The sequence below is a fragment of the Trichosurus vulpecula genome, chromosome 2, assembly GCF_011100635.1.
Source record: "Trichosurus vulpecula isolate mTriVul1 chromosome 2, mTriVul1.pri, whole genome shotgun sequence".
Classification (NCBI taxonomy): domain Eukaryota; kingdom Metazoa; phylum Chordata; class Mammalia; order Diprotodontia; family Phalangeridae; genus Trichosurus; species Trichosurus vulpecula.
Genome location: NC_050574.1, coordinates 444208102 through 444225819, shown reverse-complemented (window position 1 = coordinate 444225819; position 17718 = coordinate 444208102). Strand labels below are relative to the sequence as shown.

Genomic DNA, 17718 nt, shown 5'->3' with positions numbered 1-17718 from the left:
AGGAGCCAGAATAGAAACAGGAATCCTCCTCTCTAGTTCCTCCAGCACTACAGTAAACATAATTAGCCATAGTTGGGGGTATCCACTACTTCCCTTTAGAAGAAACGGACTCTGGTTTGAAGTTAATGTACATAGTATCCTAGCAATACAGTCTATTTTTTTGTGAATGAGTTATATTTCTCTCAGGCATTTGTTGTCTTCTGATTTTTTTAAATGATGATTAAATCCACCACATTATCTTAAAAACACCTTTTTTGGTCTGGAACTCATCAGTGAAACAATATTAAACTTATTCTCTTAACTGGTTTGTGCCAATATACTTTCCTTGTTATCATATATAATATCTAAAATTTCCAACAGAGACCTAATAATTGCTATGGAGATCTCCACCCTATGTGAAAAGTGTTAGTAGTACAAAAATTAACTTGTGGAAACAACTAGCCATTTTATTTTCTGTGTTCTTACTATTTATTTATGCCATTAATTGAACATTGTATGAATCCAGATAGTTAAATTTTGACAGTTGAAATTGAACAGTTCAGTGAAATGTTTTTATCATTTCCTGGATGTTAAAATTTAAAATGTAAAGCATAATCCAAATGGGACACACTTTGAGGATTATTGTCCTTTTAATTACTAGTCCCTAGTAAGCTAGGATGAAACCACTTTACTGATAGCCACTTGAATAAACTTCCCAATTGGACAGATGGTACCTGTGAGATATATGGGCATACAGATTCATAGGCTCATAGACTCCTAGAGCTGAAAGGACCCTGAAAGATCATCTGGTTCAATGCCTTTTATAAATGCCTTGAAAATTCTTTAAGAACCAAGTATTGACCCTCTAATGCTCCCTGTGGAGATAGTTAAGTGAATGAAATAATCGTTCCCTTCTACAGACTTCTACTGTTATTTAACAACTTGACATAAAAGTAGATGAGCAGTAATAAGTTTATAGGTGTGCCTGCATGTAAGAGCAGAGCATCAACAAAGCATCTTTTCTCTTTATTTTTACATGAGTTATCTCAAGGCAAATGGTGACTCACTGCTTTGCTTCTTGACAAAACTAGACTGTTGCAATCACTTCATTTGCACCCTACTCCCCTAGGAATGTCAGGGAAAGAACAGGACAGAACTTAGGAGTTCACATCTTCCACCCTAGACTTGGACAGAGTGTTCACTATTACTCAGAACAGAACTATGCTGCTGAAATGCTCCCAAAACTTCTGCACATTCATAACAACAGCGGCGGTGGCTCCTGCTGCTGCTATTGCCACTACCTCTACTACCTACATTGTCAATGAGCTTTGAAGTGTTGCCCAAGAGTTTTATGTATATCACATCATTTGATCTCCTAGCAATCCAGTGAACTAGGTACTAAATGTACTTTATCCCAAGCAATTTGTGCATGGGTGCAGAGGCAGTAAATTTGGGATATAGGAGATTTAGGTTGAATATTTCCTGAATCCAAATTCAGCATTCTGTGCAGTATACTTGCATTGTTGCTTTTGGCACTGTGGTGTTTATGTGTAAAGTGGAAGATAGGGCCTGAAGCCAAATCCTGACCATGGAGGAGTTTCAAGATCACCTAGTTTATCTTAGTTTGAAAACTGGAAATATCTATTAGGCTGGCAGAGGAAATGGACTTGTGACTTATTGATTTATTTACTTATTCATTCATTCATTCAGTTATGTATTTATTTATTTATCTGTTATTTATTTGTTTGTTTATTTTGTGAAGAGAGAGTTCCTTGATAAGGTAGCAGTGCAGGTTGGTACAACTTCCTTACAGCAGCTAGGTGACATAATAGAGTACTAGACTTGGAGTCAGGGTTGTTGTTCAGTCACTTTTTCAGTTGTGTGTGACTCTTCATGACCCCATTTGGAGTTTTCTTGGCAGAGATACTGGAGCAATTTGCCATTTCCTTCTCCGGCTCATTTTACAGATGAGAAAACTAAGGCAAACAGGGTTAAGTGATTTGTCCAGGGTCACATAGCTAGTATGTGTGTGAGGCCAGATTTGAGCTTAGGAAGATGAATCTTCCTGACTCCAGGTCTGGCACTCTTTCTACTCTACCACCTCGCTGCTCTAGAGTCAAGAGGACCCTGAATTCAAATTCTGCTTCAGATACTAGCTGTGTGACCATGGAAAGTCACATAACTTCTCTCTGCCTGTTTTCTCATTTGTGAAATGGGAATCAGCACCCATCCCACAGGGTTTTAGAAAGGATCAGATGAGACAGCATAGGTAAGGAGCTGCACATATGCTAACTATTCCTGACACTAAGAGGTCAAGTAACTTGTCCATGTTCACAGAGCCAGTGTATGTCAGAGGTAGGACTTGAATCTGCAACAATAACCAACCATGATTTTTTTTGCTTTCGGACTGAATATTATTAGTGTGTCAGCTAGTCAGTAGTTATTGTCATTGTGATATTTTGATGCCTCCCATCCAGAGTCTCAATAAATGGAACATGTTTGATCGCTGTCAATAATTTTGCATCTAAAGAAAGATGGTGCAAAGCATTTTACTAGTGCGTTTTCTTCCTATCTATATTTCTGTGTGTACATATTTGGAACTTACTGATTTAAAATTAGACTTTTCATAGAGTAAATTATATATTTGTAATATTTTAGGCATCCTTGGATTCCTGATTTCTTATATTTCTTAGTCAAAGGTGTGGTTCACTTTATATATTCTCACACATATAATGATCTAAATCACATTCTCTTTACCCTGAAAAATTTTATCAATAATTCTCACTTCATTGACCAAACCACTTTGGCAAAAGCATATGTTCTTTATTTTTGACCTAGGTGCAAAAGCATAAAACCCCCAAGTAGTGCTCATAGATTAGCATACAACCATCAAAATGAGCAAAGTCTTTCCTTCTAACTTGTTCGACAAATTAAATATTTTAAAATAACATGTTTTCATTATTTCTCTGTAACAGGCAATTTGGCTAATCTAACCTGCCGAGCATTCTTTGGATACAGTGGAGATGTCAGTCCTTTAATTTACTGGATGAAAGGAGAGAAGTTTATTGAAGATCTTGATGAAAATCGGGTCTGGGAAAGTGACATTAGGTAAAAGATATGTTGTCGTTGTTTTATTTTTGTTTTGCTATATTCGGTGAACTTGCTTAGATAGAGAATGCAGTCCTGAATAAAGAGAACTTTTTTTTTATTACTACTCTGACAATAAAAATCCTTTAACGCTGAATGACAGAGGAAAAGTTGTTAAGAGACTGACTGATGAAATGCAAAACAAGCGTGCCAATTGAGAAGTTACAGGAAATAAACATGTCAAGAATAGTTTTCACTAAAGAATACAGTATTGTTCAAGAGATCAAAGTACAATAAAAATATGGAAATTGTGGCAGCATGGTTTTCCTAAGTGTTCTCAATAATAAAAAAGAAAGGAAACAAACATTATCAAGGTACTAAAGACAGAACATTGCAACACGCCTATCTTTCCACATATATTTCTTATACATTCTAATTACCTAGTAAACTAAAAACACTTGAGAAAAGCAGAAAATATTGGGATGCAAAATGTTTTCCTTGTATGGAAGTCTTTCTTATTCTGACTTTGATGCACAAATATTTATGCAGTAGAGATGATAAAGAGGAATAAACTTACAAAAATAATCAAGGTTGAGGAGAGAAACTGAAATCCCCTGTATCTCCTTCTGGCTTCAAGGTCTGTCTGCATTACTCACTAAAATTATGCTTCATTACAGCTACTGAATCTTAAACACAATTTAAATGTACAAGGTTATACCAGCCACAATGAATGCCTTATGACAGAGTCAAATCGATGTATAAAGTTCCAAACTTTATCTTAACTGAAGATCACAGTATCTAGGGTAAGAGAAGCAATTTTAGTATTTTCTGTTTGTCATCTTCAACATAAAAATTGATAAAGGTAACAGAAAAAATATATGCTTCAAAAAAATATAGACCCATGCAATCTCTTGAGCTTATTCTAATTGGATTCCTCTTCTCTAGGCAGTGGCAAGATAGAAGCAAGTATATTTCACCCTAGTGTATTCTAACTTTATCATGCACAGCCCAGACCAAGTGTGCTATGAAACATGGAATGTAGTTGAGCAGTATTTCTTATTTGAAGTTTCACTGTTGTCTTTCGTCCAGAGACTTTGAACTTCATAAGTTTAAAAGGAGCCATAAACCTCTTTACAATGGTTTTTGTTGGGTTGTTTTCTTTTTTGTTGTTATTGTTGGGTTTTTTTTTTGCTTGTTCAGGGAAGACTCTAAGGAGTTTTTCTATTTTCTTTCCTGAATCGGAAAACATGTGTATGCATGTGGGTGTGGGTTGGAAATTCAGGAGGAGGAGGTAGAGACACAGCTGGAGGGTACTAAGAGAAGGTACCAACAGTTTAAGGAAATATCCCCTTATTTGCTGCATAGAATGCTAAACTCATTGGCAGTTAGTTGGGGGAACTTTTTACCATTCATTTCAAATGTCAGAATTAACCATTTTATCTGAACATTCAGCCTCGAGGTTAATAATTTCACATTTCTTTAAAAATAGGCAATTATATTTTATCATTAAAAAATGCCAGACTAGGGGCTTCAACTGAAATGTCACAATATCACAGAAATGTGTTTCTTGACATAAGCTGAGAAATGGATTTATAGCCTAAGACATGGTAATTTTTCACCTTCTTAGACCAACACCATAATCTACCTCATATAGAAAACAATTTATAAACTTTTCTTCAAGGTGTCCTTCACCTCTCTGTTTTCGTCATGTGAGTCCTCATTCTCAGAAAATAATTAGCTGCAACTGTCATTTGCATCCAACTAAACAGGCATTCTCATTAGAAGTGAGGAACAAAGAGGCATGATGTAATTTAATTAAGATCACATCAAACCATAGCCAAATTTGAAGATCAACTGTTGCAGATTATGAGTAGTGTCTTCATATCAGAAAATCTGAATCATGTAATAATCTGATGGTACATACGTTTGTGTATGTGTGTGTTATTCAGGATTCTTAAGGAACATCTTGGGGAGCAAGAAGTTTCCATCTCATTAATCGTTGACTCTGTAGAGGAAGGAGATTTGGGAAATTACTCTTGTTATGTTGAAAATGGAAATGGACGCAGGCACGCCAGTGTTCTCCTTCATAAACGAGGTAAAGATGACTGTTTCTTTATGGGTGTTGTAAGTGGAAAGGACTTTATTCTAACCTTGACTCTCTTGGAAAACATGAGATACTTAAAAAAAGAGTGATTGCTGTTTTCTCAACAAAGCTATAAAGTAATATATAGCATTGCTACAAGGACTGCCAGCTTTTTAAAAATATATGAACAAAACATTACAATAATTTTAGTTAATATGAATTTTAGTGTTAGCTTTTTTTTGGTCACCATCGTTCCATCTCATCACAACCTCACCAGCTGCAAACTCTTCCTTGTAATAAAGAAAAACACTTGAGCAAAGCCACTAAACACATCTGTCTGATTGTGTCTATTGCATTCCAGATCTGCAGTCTATATCTCTTTACTGAGAAGAGGGAGGTTTGTTTCCCCATCAGTTCTCCATGGCTGAGATGGTTTATTACAATTCCATCAGAGTTTGAAGTTTTTTAGTGTTATACTCAGCATTACTTTAGCAATTTCACATATTGTCCTCCTGGTTATGTTTACTTCCTTCTGAATCACTTCATATAAGTCTTTCAATTTTTTTTCTGAATTCCTCACATTCGTCATTTCTTATGGTAACAATAATACTCCATGATTTTCATATACCACAGGATGTTCAGTCATTTCCCGGTGGGTACCCATTTGCTTCTTGTTCTTTTCCCCCCAGGCACAATGGTTGTTGCTGAGATTGATTGATCTCTTATAATTTCAAAGTCATCCTGTGTCTTCCTAGAGCAAGTTCTTTGAGAATACAGGTTGATACACATTGCCTCTAATATGTTACAGTAACAAAAATAATAAAAGCTAAAATTGTAAATCATTTGAGATTTGCAAAACATCATACAAATATTAGCTAATTTTATCCTTACAAAAGGCCTGGATGGGAGGTGTTTATATTCGTTAGTTTGTTTTGTTTTCTTTTGTTAATCTCCATTTTATAGCTGTGGAAATGGAAACAAACAGAAGTTACCTGATTTGTCCAGTGTCATATAACTAGTATGTGTTTAAGACTGGATTTGAACTCAGGTCTTCCAAGCTTCAGATCCAATGTTCTATCCGTTGAACTGCTAAGGGTTTTTAATTGTTTTTTGAGAAGTAATCATTGCAATAGTTCAGAATAAAAGGAAATGTGAGATGCTAGCCATTATTGCTACTTGGTAGTGAAACTTTTTAATAAATAAAAAACCATAAGGACACGTTTTCAAACTCTGAAGTGCTTGATACGTAGCTTTCTGGTATTTACAAATAAGTACACCATAATATTTCCTTACCCAATAAATGCATATAAATATTTTCAAACCTCCTGTTTGATTCAAATTTCTTTGTAGTTAGAAAAAGAAAAGCAAACATTTTATGACTTTATTGACATTTAGAGAAATCATAGATACCTTATAAATAATGTGACTGGAAGAATTTTGGAACAAATCCTCATTATCTTCAGGAGAGTTGAAAGGAACACTGAAAGGTTAAGTGACCCACTCATGGTCGTGTAGCATATTGCCTGTGTCAGCAACCAGGAATTGAAGGCAACTTGATGACTTCGAGTCAGGCTTTCTATGTCCTTTACCACACTGTCATTTGCAACCAGCAATCACATCGATCCATAGACAGATTTTGACATCAGATGTTGTAGATGGTGAACAGCATTATCATGTCCACTTCTTCCGTACAGAATGCATTTGAAAATTAAGAAAGAGAATTCACCTGTCAGAGGTGATGAACTTAAAATGCAGAGACATCTATTTTCAAGCAGAGCCATATTCCTGAAATATTTGTGTTTGAGACGGTGTCTCTCCCCATCTTTTTCTTTCTGTTGCCCTTTTGGTTCGGTGATGGAGAGTAGTGGGAGGGACATTATAAGTGCATGTAAAAATCATTTGCTAAAAATTAAAACTTAAAAACAACAGTAAGGCAGAGGGTACTAGGATACTATGCCTGTTAATCAGTGAGTCATTCTTTTCTAGACAAAAGAGATAAAAGATAAAGACAAAACTTAAATCTCTGTTGGGCTGGCTAATGTGGGTTTATACTAGAGATACAGAGATAAGCAGGCAGGTGTTTTGTTTACTGTTTAAATCCTCATAGTGGAAGTTTGTATGGCAGCAGCATTACTTATGCACTTCGTCGGTGTATAACCATTGAAGGAAGTGTCTCAGAGCCATACAGACTGGTGATTCTACCAGGCCCTACCACAATAACACACTTATACATAATGCTTCTTTAGTGACCCTGGGAACTTCTGTGGTTGATAGCGTCAAGTCACAAAGGTGATCTATCTTAAAGGTTAAGTGCAATTATGCCTTAAGGTATACTGTTGGAATAACTGATCTTGCAATGCCCCTTCTGGACTTCTGAGTCCTTAATTGTAGCAAAAGAAGCAAGTGTTGCTAGCATAAAATCCATTTGAGAACCACTGCGCAAAACTCCATTTCAGATCTTTATTTTGAAAGGCCATCTGGAAATGATTAATAATTCATTGAAGAGTATACCTATTGGCTTCATATTATAAACTCAATACTGTGGGATATCAACCCTGTACTAGATAATATAGAAATGATGCTTCCAGAAGGAACCTGAAAAATATTCTCCCCAATAAAGAAGTGTTCATAAATAAACTAAAGAACATAGAGGCACAGACTACATTTTCCTCACCCTTCACCAGTGAATAAAAAGGATGAACAAATCCAATTTTTTTTTTGGAAAGTGAATAGCTGACTAGGAACATGATGTCTGAGAATGGGATTTGGATTTATGGACCATTGTTTAAAAAGATATGACAGATTCCTGACCAGAGATGGAGTATACCTAAAAAGGTTCATTATCAGGTGTCTTGCAAATCTAATGGCTTTAAACTAAAAAGGATGAGGAAGAAATAAGACTGCTTATATGTATCTCCCAAGACAGATGCTATAGAAAATTGTCCACAAAGAATAAAAAAGTAGGAGATGTGATGCCCAGAAATTCATAGGAGAAAAAAATTCAAAAAAAGAGTCAGTAGTAAAGCTTATGGATTCAAAGGTCCCTATACAAATGTCCAAACACAAGAAAAATTAGTAATTTTAATGCAAGGAGGCAAATTTGGCCTCACAGATATCACAGAGACTTGGTGGAATAAAAGCCATGACTAGACCATGGTTCTTCATTGGCATACTTTATCCAGAAGAAATGGAGTAGATTAAAGGGAATGAGGTAGGCATTGTGTATCAACATTTACTTGTGTAGGAACATCCAAGAACTTTGTATTTGGGTGAAGATCAAGAAAGGGAGAAAAAGAGATTTTGTCATTAGTATTCACTACAGCCCTACTGAACAGAAGAAAAAAAAAGAGTTACCTTTTGGACAAATAGCAAGCCTGGCACAGAGCCATAGTATAGTAATGATAGAGAACTTCACTTACTCGGAGAGATGCAGCAGTCCCGTCTGTCCATGTCTACCACGTTCAGTATCTACCCTTTCCTATCCTCATTCACCATTCTCTATTGAGGTGTTTGATTATCTGCCTTCTCTTCAGAACCTCTTAGTGTCTTTAAATCAAGCCCTGATTTGTATTGTTTGACAGTTTCTGAGATGTAGATGCTCACGATGAAAATTTAGCAATTGGCTCTCACTAGCCAGTTGAAGCTGACTCTAGCTCACCTCTGAATTATATCCTTCTTCAAAGGTTCTCAAAGCGTGGTCAGTGAGACTCTTTCCAAAGGGTCCTTTATATCAAAACTGTTTTTCTAATAATACTAAGACAAATAATTTTATTTTCTAAAATGGTAAATGCTGATAAATATAATCAACATAAACTCTTTGAGTGGGGGAGGGGGAGTCATTAATAACTTTTAAATATTGAATCCTGAGACCAAAATGTTTGACAACCATTGACTTTTATAGCAAAATTTGTTAGTTAAGTGCTTTTCCCCTTCATTCTTAATTTAAGTCATTCTATCCAACTTAACTTGTCCACAGGTTAAAAATGTATTGTACTCAGCCTGTGCCTTCATGAGGCAAATCTACACATCCCTGAAGTGAAAGAAAGGGTGTTCATAGTATTGAACTTCATTGTTTTGTGGTGCCCATAGATGTTATCCCAATTCCTAATACCGGCATACCTTGTTTTATAGAGCTTTGCTTTATTGCACTTCACAGATGCTACATTTTTACAAATTGAAGGTTTGTGGCAACTCTGGTTTGAACAAGTCTATTGGCACCACTTCCCAACAGCAGATGTTTACATCATGTCTCTGTGTCACATTTTTGTAATTCTTGCAATATTTCAAACTTTTTTTCATTATTGTTATATCTGTTATGCTAATCCATGATCACTGATCTTTGATGTTACTTATTATAATTATTTTAAGGTATCACAAACTGTGCCCATATAATATGGCAAACTTAAAAAATGTTATGTGTGTTCTGATTGCTCCACCAACTGCCAGTCCCCCGTCTCTCTCCCTTTCCTCAGGCCTGCCTGCTCCCTGAGACACAAGAATATTGAAATTAGGCTAATTAATAACCCTACAATGACCTGTAAGTGTTCAAGTAAAAAGAAGACTCAGAACTCTCTCACTTTAAATAAAAAAAAAACTGGAAAAGATTAAGCTTAAGGAAGAAGGCATGATGAAGGCCAAGGGCTAAATGTTAGGCCAGCACCCTGATCACTCAACAGCTATCAACATCAAAGTAGACCCTCTGCCAGCAAAAAGATCATGACTCATTGAAGGATCAGATGATGGTAGCATTTTTTTTAGCAGTAAACTATTTTTAATTAAGGTGATACATTTTTGACATATTTCTGTTGCATACTTAATTGACTACACTACAGTGTAAATACAACTTTGATAAGCACTGGGAAGCCAAAAACTTGGTGTTACTCACTTTATTGCAATATTTGCTTTGTTGAGATGGTCTGGAACCAAACCTGTAATATCTCCTAGGTGTATCTATACCCCATTCCCTGCCTGCTGGCAGTACTGACAACACCCTCCATAATGAGAAGCCAGCCTGATCTTTTAAGCGTTCTTGGGCCCACTCAGACATCTGAACTACTATCAGATCTTTGGTCCTAGTGCTGCCCTACTAATAAGAGGCTCCCAAGTCTATTCTCTTTATCAGGTTCTAGGCCTGTACAACTCTAGGCTGCCTTGCTACCCATCCCCATATGAACTTCCTTGTCTTCCTTTAACTCTCCTAGCCAGAGTTCTCCAACTTGTGTTCACCTTATGCATCTTGCCCATGGGCTAGTGCTAAGAGGATTTACTTTTGTGTTTCTCTGCCATAAATAAGTAATATATGTGGGTAGTGTAGGAAGTAGCAATGACTTTTAAATAAATCAGTTTCCATTCTATACCTCATCAAACTAGAATGAGAAATAGGAAATAAGTTTTAGCTGTGGGAAATGTGTGAAAAATTGTGGTCATGCCTAAAAATAAGAGAGGTTTCCATAAAGCAGAAATGGACAGGGAATAACAATGAATGTAATTTGTAATGTCACCATTTTATTTTGAGTTAAATGAAAATTAAAGCCTCCTTCCTCCAGGGAATTGTGCTTCTTGGCCAATCTGGTTACTTTGTAACTGTCCCATTAACCGGTATTCTAGCAATCTGCTTCAGAGTAGGTAGGTTTAGATTTATTGATCACATGAAGACAGTAAGTCAAGCTTCACAGAAGTGATTTTGCAAACTGGCAAAGCCTTCATCCCAAGGAATAAGCAGTCGTTAACAATGATCAACAACCAGGGTTTCTCCATCCCCCTCAAATCCAAAGTGCTTCTTTCTTTCCTAACAATGTAATCAATAGATACCAGGCTTAGTCAATAAATTACCTGGCCCACAGAATATCTTTAGTAATGTAATTAAGATAGAAATCATTGAGGATACATTATTTTAAAGCCTGAGTGATTTTAAATCTATTTACTGTACCGCATCATCTTCCCTTTGCCTGTTGTATTTTTGTAGTACCTTTACTCACTGAAGGGTGAAGTAAAGATTGTGCAACTATATCTAGCATCACTAAGGACTGGAATTTTGAGCCACTTTTAGTCACACATTTGAAGATTTGCAGTGACTAAACCTGGCATAGGTATGTAGATTATGATATTCTCCCCATGCATTTTTGGGGGAGTTGAGAGGTAAAGGTCTTGACCTGTAATTTCAAGAATTAGGGTAATTCTCAGCGTGCAAATGCGCACTACTAATGCAGATGAATGAACTATCTCTAATCCTTGGTCTTAGAAAGTCATCTGGGACAACTGAGACATTAAGTGATTTGCCCATTGTCTTCCACCAAAGAAAATTAACAACTTGTATGTATCTCGGAGTCTTAAAGAGTTGTTTTGAGGTATTGAGAGATTAAAGGACTTGCATTTGGTTGCACCAAGCATATATCAGAGTCAGCACTTGAATCCAGGTCCTTCTGTCTCAAAGAAGGGCTCTCCATGCAGTGGAACACTTTTCCTTTCCTGGCAAATAAATCAATTATTCAAAATAACTGTAAATAAGTAAGAGATGTAAAGGGAGGGACATGAGAGAAGAGGTAAGGAGGTAGTAGAAAAGGGTAAATTACACCAAATGAAGAGGCACAAAAACATATTATAGTAGAGGGAAAGAAGGGAGGGAGAAGAGCAGTATTTGAGTTTTACTGTCATCTGATCTGGTTCAAGAAGGGAATAACATACCCTGATAAGTTTAGAAATCTAACTCGTTCTACGGGAAGTAGGAGGGAAAAGGGGGGAAAAAGAGAGGGGGGTGGTCAGAAGGGAGGGGAGAAGTAGCAAGTGGGAAACGGTAAGATAAGGGAGGGGAATAAAGAGGGAGGGTAAACTGAGGAAGGCGGTGGTCAAAAGCAAAACTTTGTTGAGGAGGAGAAGGGGAAAGGGAGAAATAAAAGCATAAACAGGGGGAAATAGGATGGAGAAAAAGACACGGAAATCATAACTGTGAACGTGAATGAGATGAACTCTCCCATAAAACAGAAGCGGATAGCAGAATGGATTAAAAACCATAATCCTACAATATGCTGTTTACAAGAAACACATTTGAAACAGGGGCATACACACAGGGTAAAGGTCAAAGGCTGGAGTAAAATATATTGCACCTCAGCTAAAGTAAAAAAAGCAGGTGTAGCAATCCTAATCTCAGACAAAGCAAAAGTAAAGATAGATTTAATTAAAAGAGATGAGGAAGGACACTATATCCTGCTAAAAGGCACCATAAACAATGAAGCCATATCATTGTTTAACATATATGCACCAAGTGGTAAGGCATACAAATTCTTAGGAGAGAGGTTAAGGGAGTTACAGGAAGAAATAGACAGCAGAACTATAATATTGGGAGACCTCAACCTCCCCCTTTCTGAACTTGATAAATCGAACCTCAAAATAAATAAGAAAGAAGTTAAGGAGGTAAACAGAATTTTAGAAAAGGCAGATACGATAGACCTCTGGAGAAAACTGAATGGGGATAAAAAGGAATATACTTTCTTCTCAGCGGTACATGGCACATACTCAAAAATTGACCACGTACTAGGGCATAAAAACCTCACAATCCAGTGCAGAAAGGCAGAAGTAGTCAAAGCACACTTTTCAGATCATGATGCAATAAGAATTATTTGTAACAAAGAACCATGGAAAAATAAGCTAAAAATTAATTGGAAACTAAATAATCTAATTCTAAAGAATGAGTGGGCCGGAGAACAAATCAGAGAAACAATTAATAACTTCATTCAAGGGAATGACAATAATGAAACAACATACCAAAACTTATGGGATGCAGCAAAAGTAGTTCTTAGGGGAGGTTTTATATCCCTAAATGCTTACATGAATAAAATAGGGAAAAAGGAGATCAATGATCTGGACATACAGCTGAAAAAGCTAGAAAAAGAGCAAATTGAAAATCCCCAATTAAATACCAAATTAGAAATACTGAAAATCAAAGTAGAGATTAATAAAATTGAAACCAAGAAAACTATTAAATTAATAAATAAAACAAAGAGCTGGTTTTATGAAAAAACCAATAAAATTGATTAACCTTTGGTCAATTTGATTAAAAAAGAGAAAGAAGAAAATCAAATTACCAGTATCAAAAATGAAAAGGGTGAGTTCACCTCTAATGAAGAGGAAATCAAAACAATAATTAGGAATTATTTTGCCCAATTGTATGCCCATAAATTTGACAACCTTAGAGATATGGATGAATATCTATAAAAACATAAACTGCCCAGGTTAACAGAAAAAAGAAGTAAAATTTCTAAATAACCCTATCTCAGAAAAAGAAATTGAGCATGCCATCAATGAACTCCCTAGGAAAAAATCTCCAGGGCCAGATGGTTTTACATGTGAATTCTATCAAACATTTAAAGAACAACTAATTCCAATACTTTGTAGACTATTTGGGAAAATAGGTGAAGAAGGAGTCCTACCAAATTCTTTTTATGACACAAATGTGGTACTAATACCCAAACCAGGAAGAGTTAAAACAGAGAAAGAAAATTATAGACCAATTTCTCTAATGAATATTGATGCAAAAATTTTAAATAAAATATTAGCAAAAAGATTGAAGCAACTTATCACGAGAATAATACACTATGACCAGGTAGGATTTATTCCAGGAATGCAAGGCTGGTTCAATATTAGGAAAACTATTAGCATAATTGACCATATCAACAACAAAACTAGCAGAAACCATATGATCATCTCAATAGATGCAGAAAAAGCCTTTGACAAAATACAACACCCATTCCTATTAAAAACACTAGAAAGCACAGGAATAAATGGAACCTTCCTTAAAATTATAAATAGCATCTACCTAAAACCATCAACAAGCATTATTTGTAATGGGGATAAGCTAGATGCATTCCCAATAAGATCAGGGGTGAAACAAGGATGTCCATTATCACCTCTACTATTCAATTTGGTACTAGAAACGTTAGCTGTAGCAATAAGAGAAGAAAAAGAAATTGAAAGAATTAGAATAAGAAAAGAAGAAACTAAATTATCACTTTTTGCAGATGATATGATGATTTATTTAGAGAATCCTAGAGAATCAAGTAAAAAACTACTTGAAATAATAAACAACTTTAGCAAAGTTGCAGGATATAAAATAAACCCACATAAATCCTCAGCATTCCTATACATTACTGACAAAGCCCAACAGCAAGAGATAGAGAAATTCCATTCAAAGTTACCGTAGGCACTATAAAATATTTAGGAGTCTATTTGCCAAGACGAAACCCAGGGCCTATATGAACATAACTATGAAACACTTTTCACATGAATAAAGTCAGATCTAAATAAATGGAAAAATATCGGTTGCTCATGGTTAGGCCGAGCTATTATAATAAAAATGACAATTTTACCTAAATTAATCTACGTATTCAGTGCCATACCAATTGAACAACCAAAAAGTTATTTTACTGAGCTGGATAAAATAATAACAAAGTTCATCTGGAAAAACAAGAGGTCTAGAATATCTAGGGTATTAATGAAAAGAAATGCTAGAGAAGGTGGCCTAGCCATACCAGATATTAAACTGTACTAAAGAGCAGCAGTCATCAAAACTACGTGGTACTGGCTAAGAAACAGAGGTGTGGATCAGTGGAATAGGATAGGAATACAGGATGGAGAAGTCAACAACTATAGCAATCTACTCTTTGATAAATCCAAAGAGGCCAACTTCTGGGCTAATAATTCACTATTTCACGAAAACTTTTGGGAAAATTGGAAAATGGTAGGGCAGAAACTAGGCATAGACCAATATCTTACACCATATACCAAAATAAAGTCAAAATGGGTTCATGATTTAGGAATAAAGGCTGATACTATAAGTAATTTGGGAGAGCAAGGAATAGTTTACTTATCAGATTTATGGAAAAGAAAAGAATTCATGACCCAACAAGAGATAGAGAGCATTACAAAATGCAAAATGGATAATTTTGATTATGTTAAATTGAAATGTTTTTGTACAAAAAAATCCAATGCAACAAAAATTAGGAGGGAAGCAGAAAATTGGGAGAAAATCTTTACAATTAGTATCTCTGATAAAAGCCTCATTTCTAAAATATACAGGGAACTGAGCCAAATATATAGGAATACAAGCCATTCCCCAATTGAGAAATGGTCAAAGGATATGAACAGGCAGTTTTCAGAGGAAGAAATTAAAGCTGTCTATAGGCATATGAAAAAATGCTCCAAATCACTACTGATTAGAGAAATGCAAATCAAAACAACTCTTAGATACCACATCTCTCCTGTCAGATTGGCTAAAATAACAAAACAGGAAAATGATAAATGCTGGAGAGGATGTGGGAAAATTGGAACATTGTTACATTGCTGGTGGAGTTGTGAGATGATCAAGCCATTTTGGAGAGTAATTTGGAAGTACACCCAAAGGGTTGTAAAAATGTTCATACCCTTTGACCCAGCAATACCACTTCTAGGGTTGTATCCCAAAGAAATCGCACAAGTGGGAAAAGGACCCATATGTACAAAAACATTTATAGCGGCTCTTTTTGTGGTAGCCAAGAATTGGAAATGAAAGGGATGCCCATCAATTGGGGAATGGCTGAACAAGCTGTGGTATATGAAGGTAATGGAATACTATTGTGCCATAAGAAATGGGGATGATATGGACTTCGTAACAACCTGGAAGAACCTACACGACATAATGCTGAGTGAGAGGAGCAGAGCCAGGAGAACATTATACACAACCACAGATATATGGATTCCATGAGGACCAACCCTGACATACTTCACTGTTCTCAGCAACACAAGGTACAAAGACAACTCCAAAGGACTCACGATGGAGAATACTACCTACATCCAGAGAAAGAACTATGAAGTTTGAATGCAGATTGAGGCACAATTCATGCTTGCCTTTTTTCCCCCCTTTTTTTCTTCTCTTTTGTTTTTTTTTTTTTTTTGGTTCTGTTTCTTCTTTCTCATGATTCATTCCATTAGTCATAATTCTTCTCCACAACTTGACCAGTGTATAAATTAATTCAATGTGAAGTTATACATGGTAGTTATATGAGATTCCATGCCGTCTTGGGGAGGGAGGGGGGAGGGAGGGGAGAAAATCTGGAACTCAAAATTATGTAGAACCGTGTGTTGTAAACTAAAAATAAAGAAAATAAAAAAATAACTGTAAAAATAGAAGTTATCTCCTATAATACTACATGTCAAAATATATTTCAATGTAGACATATTCAAAGTAGGAACTTTATTCAGTAAAATAATGAAATTATCAGGATTAGGCTAACTGCAAAGACATAATAGGTGTCCTACATAGAGCACTGAACTTGGAATTAGGGGATCTTCCTTCATATCTCAGCTGATCTTCTTATTAATTGTGTAAATTTGGGAAAATCATGGAACTTCTCAAGACCACAGGGGATCTCCAGGCCAAAAAAAAAAAACCCTTCTCTGGGCACCACTTTACTATATGTATTGTTTTTCTGTATTAGAATGAAAACTCCTTGAGGGGCACTTTTATACTTATGTCCCTAGAGCTTGACTGAGGCCCTGGCACAGGATAAGTGCTTAATGGAAGGGTTCTTTTTTGTTTCCTTTCATTCTTCCCCCCCTCCCTTCCCTTCTCCCTCCCTCCCTCTTCCTTCCCTTCTTTTCTTCCTCCCTTCTTTCTTTCCTTTCATCTTTCCTTGCTCTATTTTTTTGGTTTTTTCTTTCCTTTCTGCCTTCGTTCTTCCTTCTCTTGTTCCTTTGCCTTCCCTCCCTCCTTCCCTTCCCTTTTTCCTTCCTGCCTTCTTCCCTTACTTCCATCCTGCCTTCTGTTCCTCATCCATCAAATGATTAGGTGCCTCCTCCTATAAGAAGTCTTTCCAGATTCCCTAAGATATTAGTGTCTCCTCTCCTAATCACTTTGTATTTATTTTACATTAACTCTTGGTGAACGTTATAGCACGATGACGATGACTAGCACATGGTAGGTGTTTAATAGATATCTCATTGTTTGCCTAACTCCATGAGTTGTAGGGTCTCTTTCAGTTCTAAAGATCAACCTTTAGAACACATTTGGAAGGTTTCATGAGTCTAAGTTGATGGGTATTGAAGGGTATTCATTTTATATGTTTCTTCTTAGTTGCCTTTGCTGTCTTTATTCAGAGTTTAGTCATGGGTTTTCTTTCCTTCCCGTTCTTTATAAGACTTGGTGAGCTCATCAGCTCTCTTGGCTTCAATTACCTTTACATTCTTTGATTAACTAGAGAGGTAAGAGGTGCTGTTCGGTTACACTCTACTCCCCCCTACACAAGCTATGATCTAGTTACATTGTCCAAGATGCTATTCTTTGCATGGAACATTCCTCCCATAGCTGCTTTGTACTGGCTGCCTCCCCCACTCCCATCCATGTCTGGAAGACTCTCCCGTTTTACTTCTCCCTCTTAGTTTCTCTGGATTCAAGAGTCAGCTCAAATGCCTCCTGCAGATGCCTTCCCCTGTTCGCCTCAACTCACTTTCCCCTACGAGATTACCTGCCATCTATTCTCTGTGTTGATTGTATGTACCTGGTTATTTGCATGTTGTTTACCTCTTAGTCTATGAGCTCC

The 17718-nt window shown here is 36.2% G+C and overlaps 1 protein-coding gene across 1 annotated transcript in view; it reads left to right on the top strand.

Annotated features, from left to right (window-relative positions):
• Positions 1–17718, top strand: part of IL1RAPL1 (interleukin 1 receptor accessory protein like 1) — an 88991-nt gene that overhangs the window by 21667 nt on the left and 49606 nt on the right. The window contains exons 2-3 of the mRNA XM_036744204.1: positions 2955–3087; positions 5016–5161. Of these exons, the coding sequence (XP_036600099.1) occupies positions 2955–3087; positions 5016–5161 (279 nt within the window). The remainder of the gene's footprint in view (positions 1–2954; positions 3088–5015; positions 5162–17718) is intronic.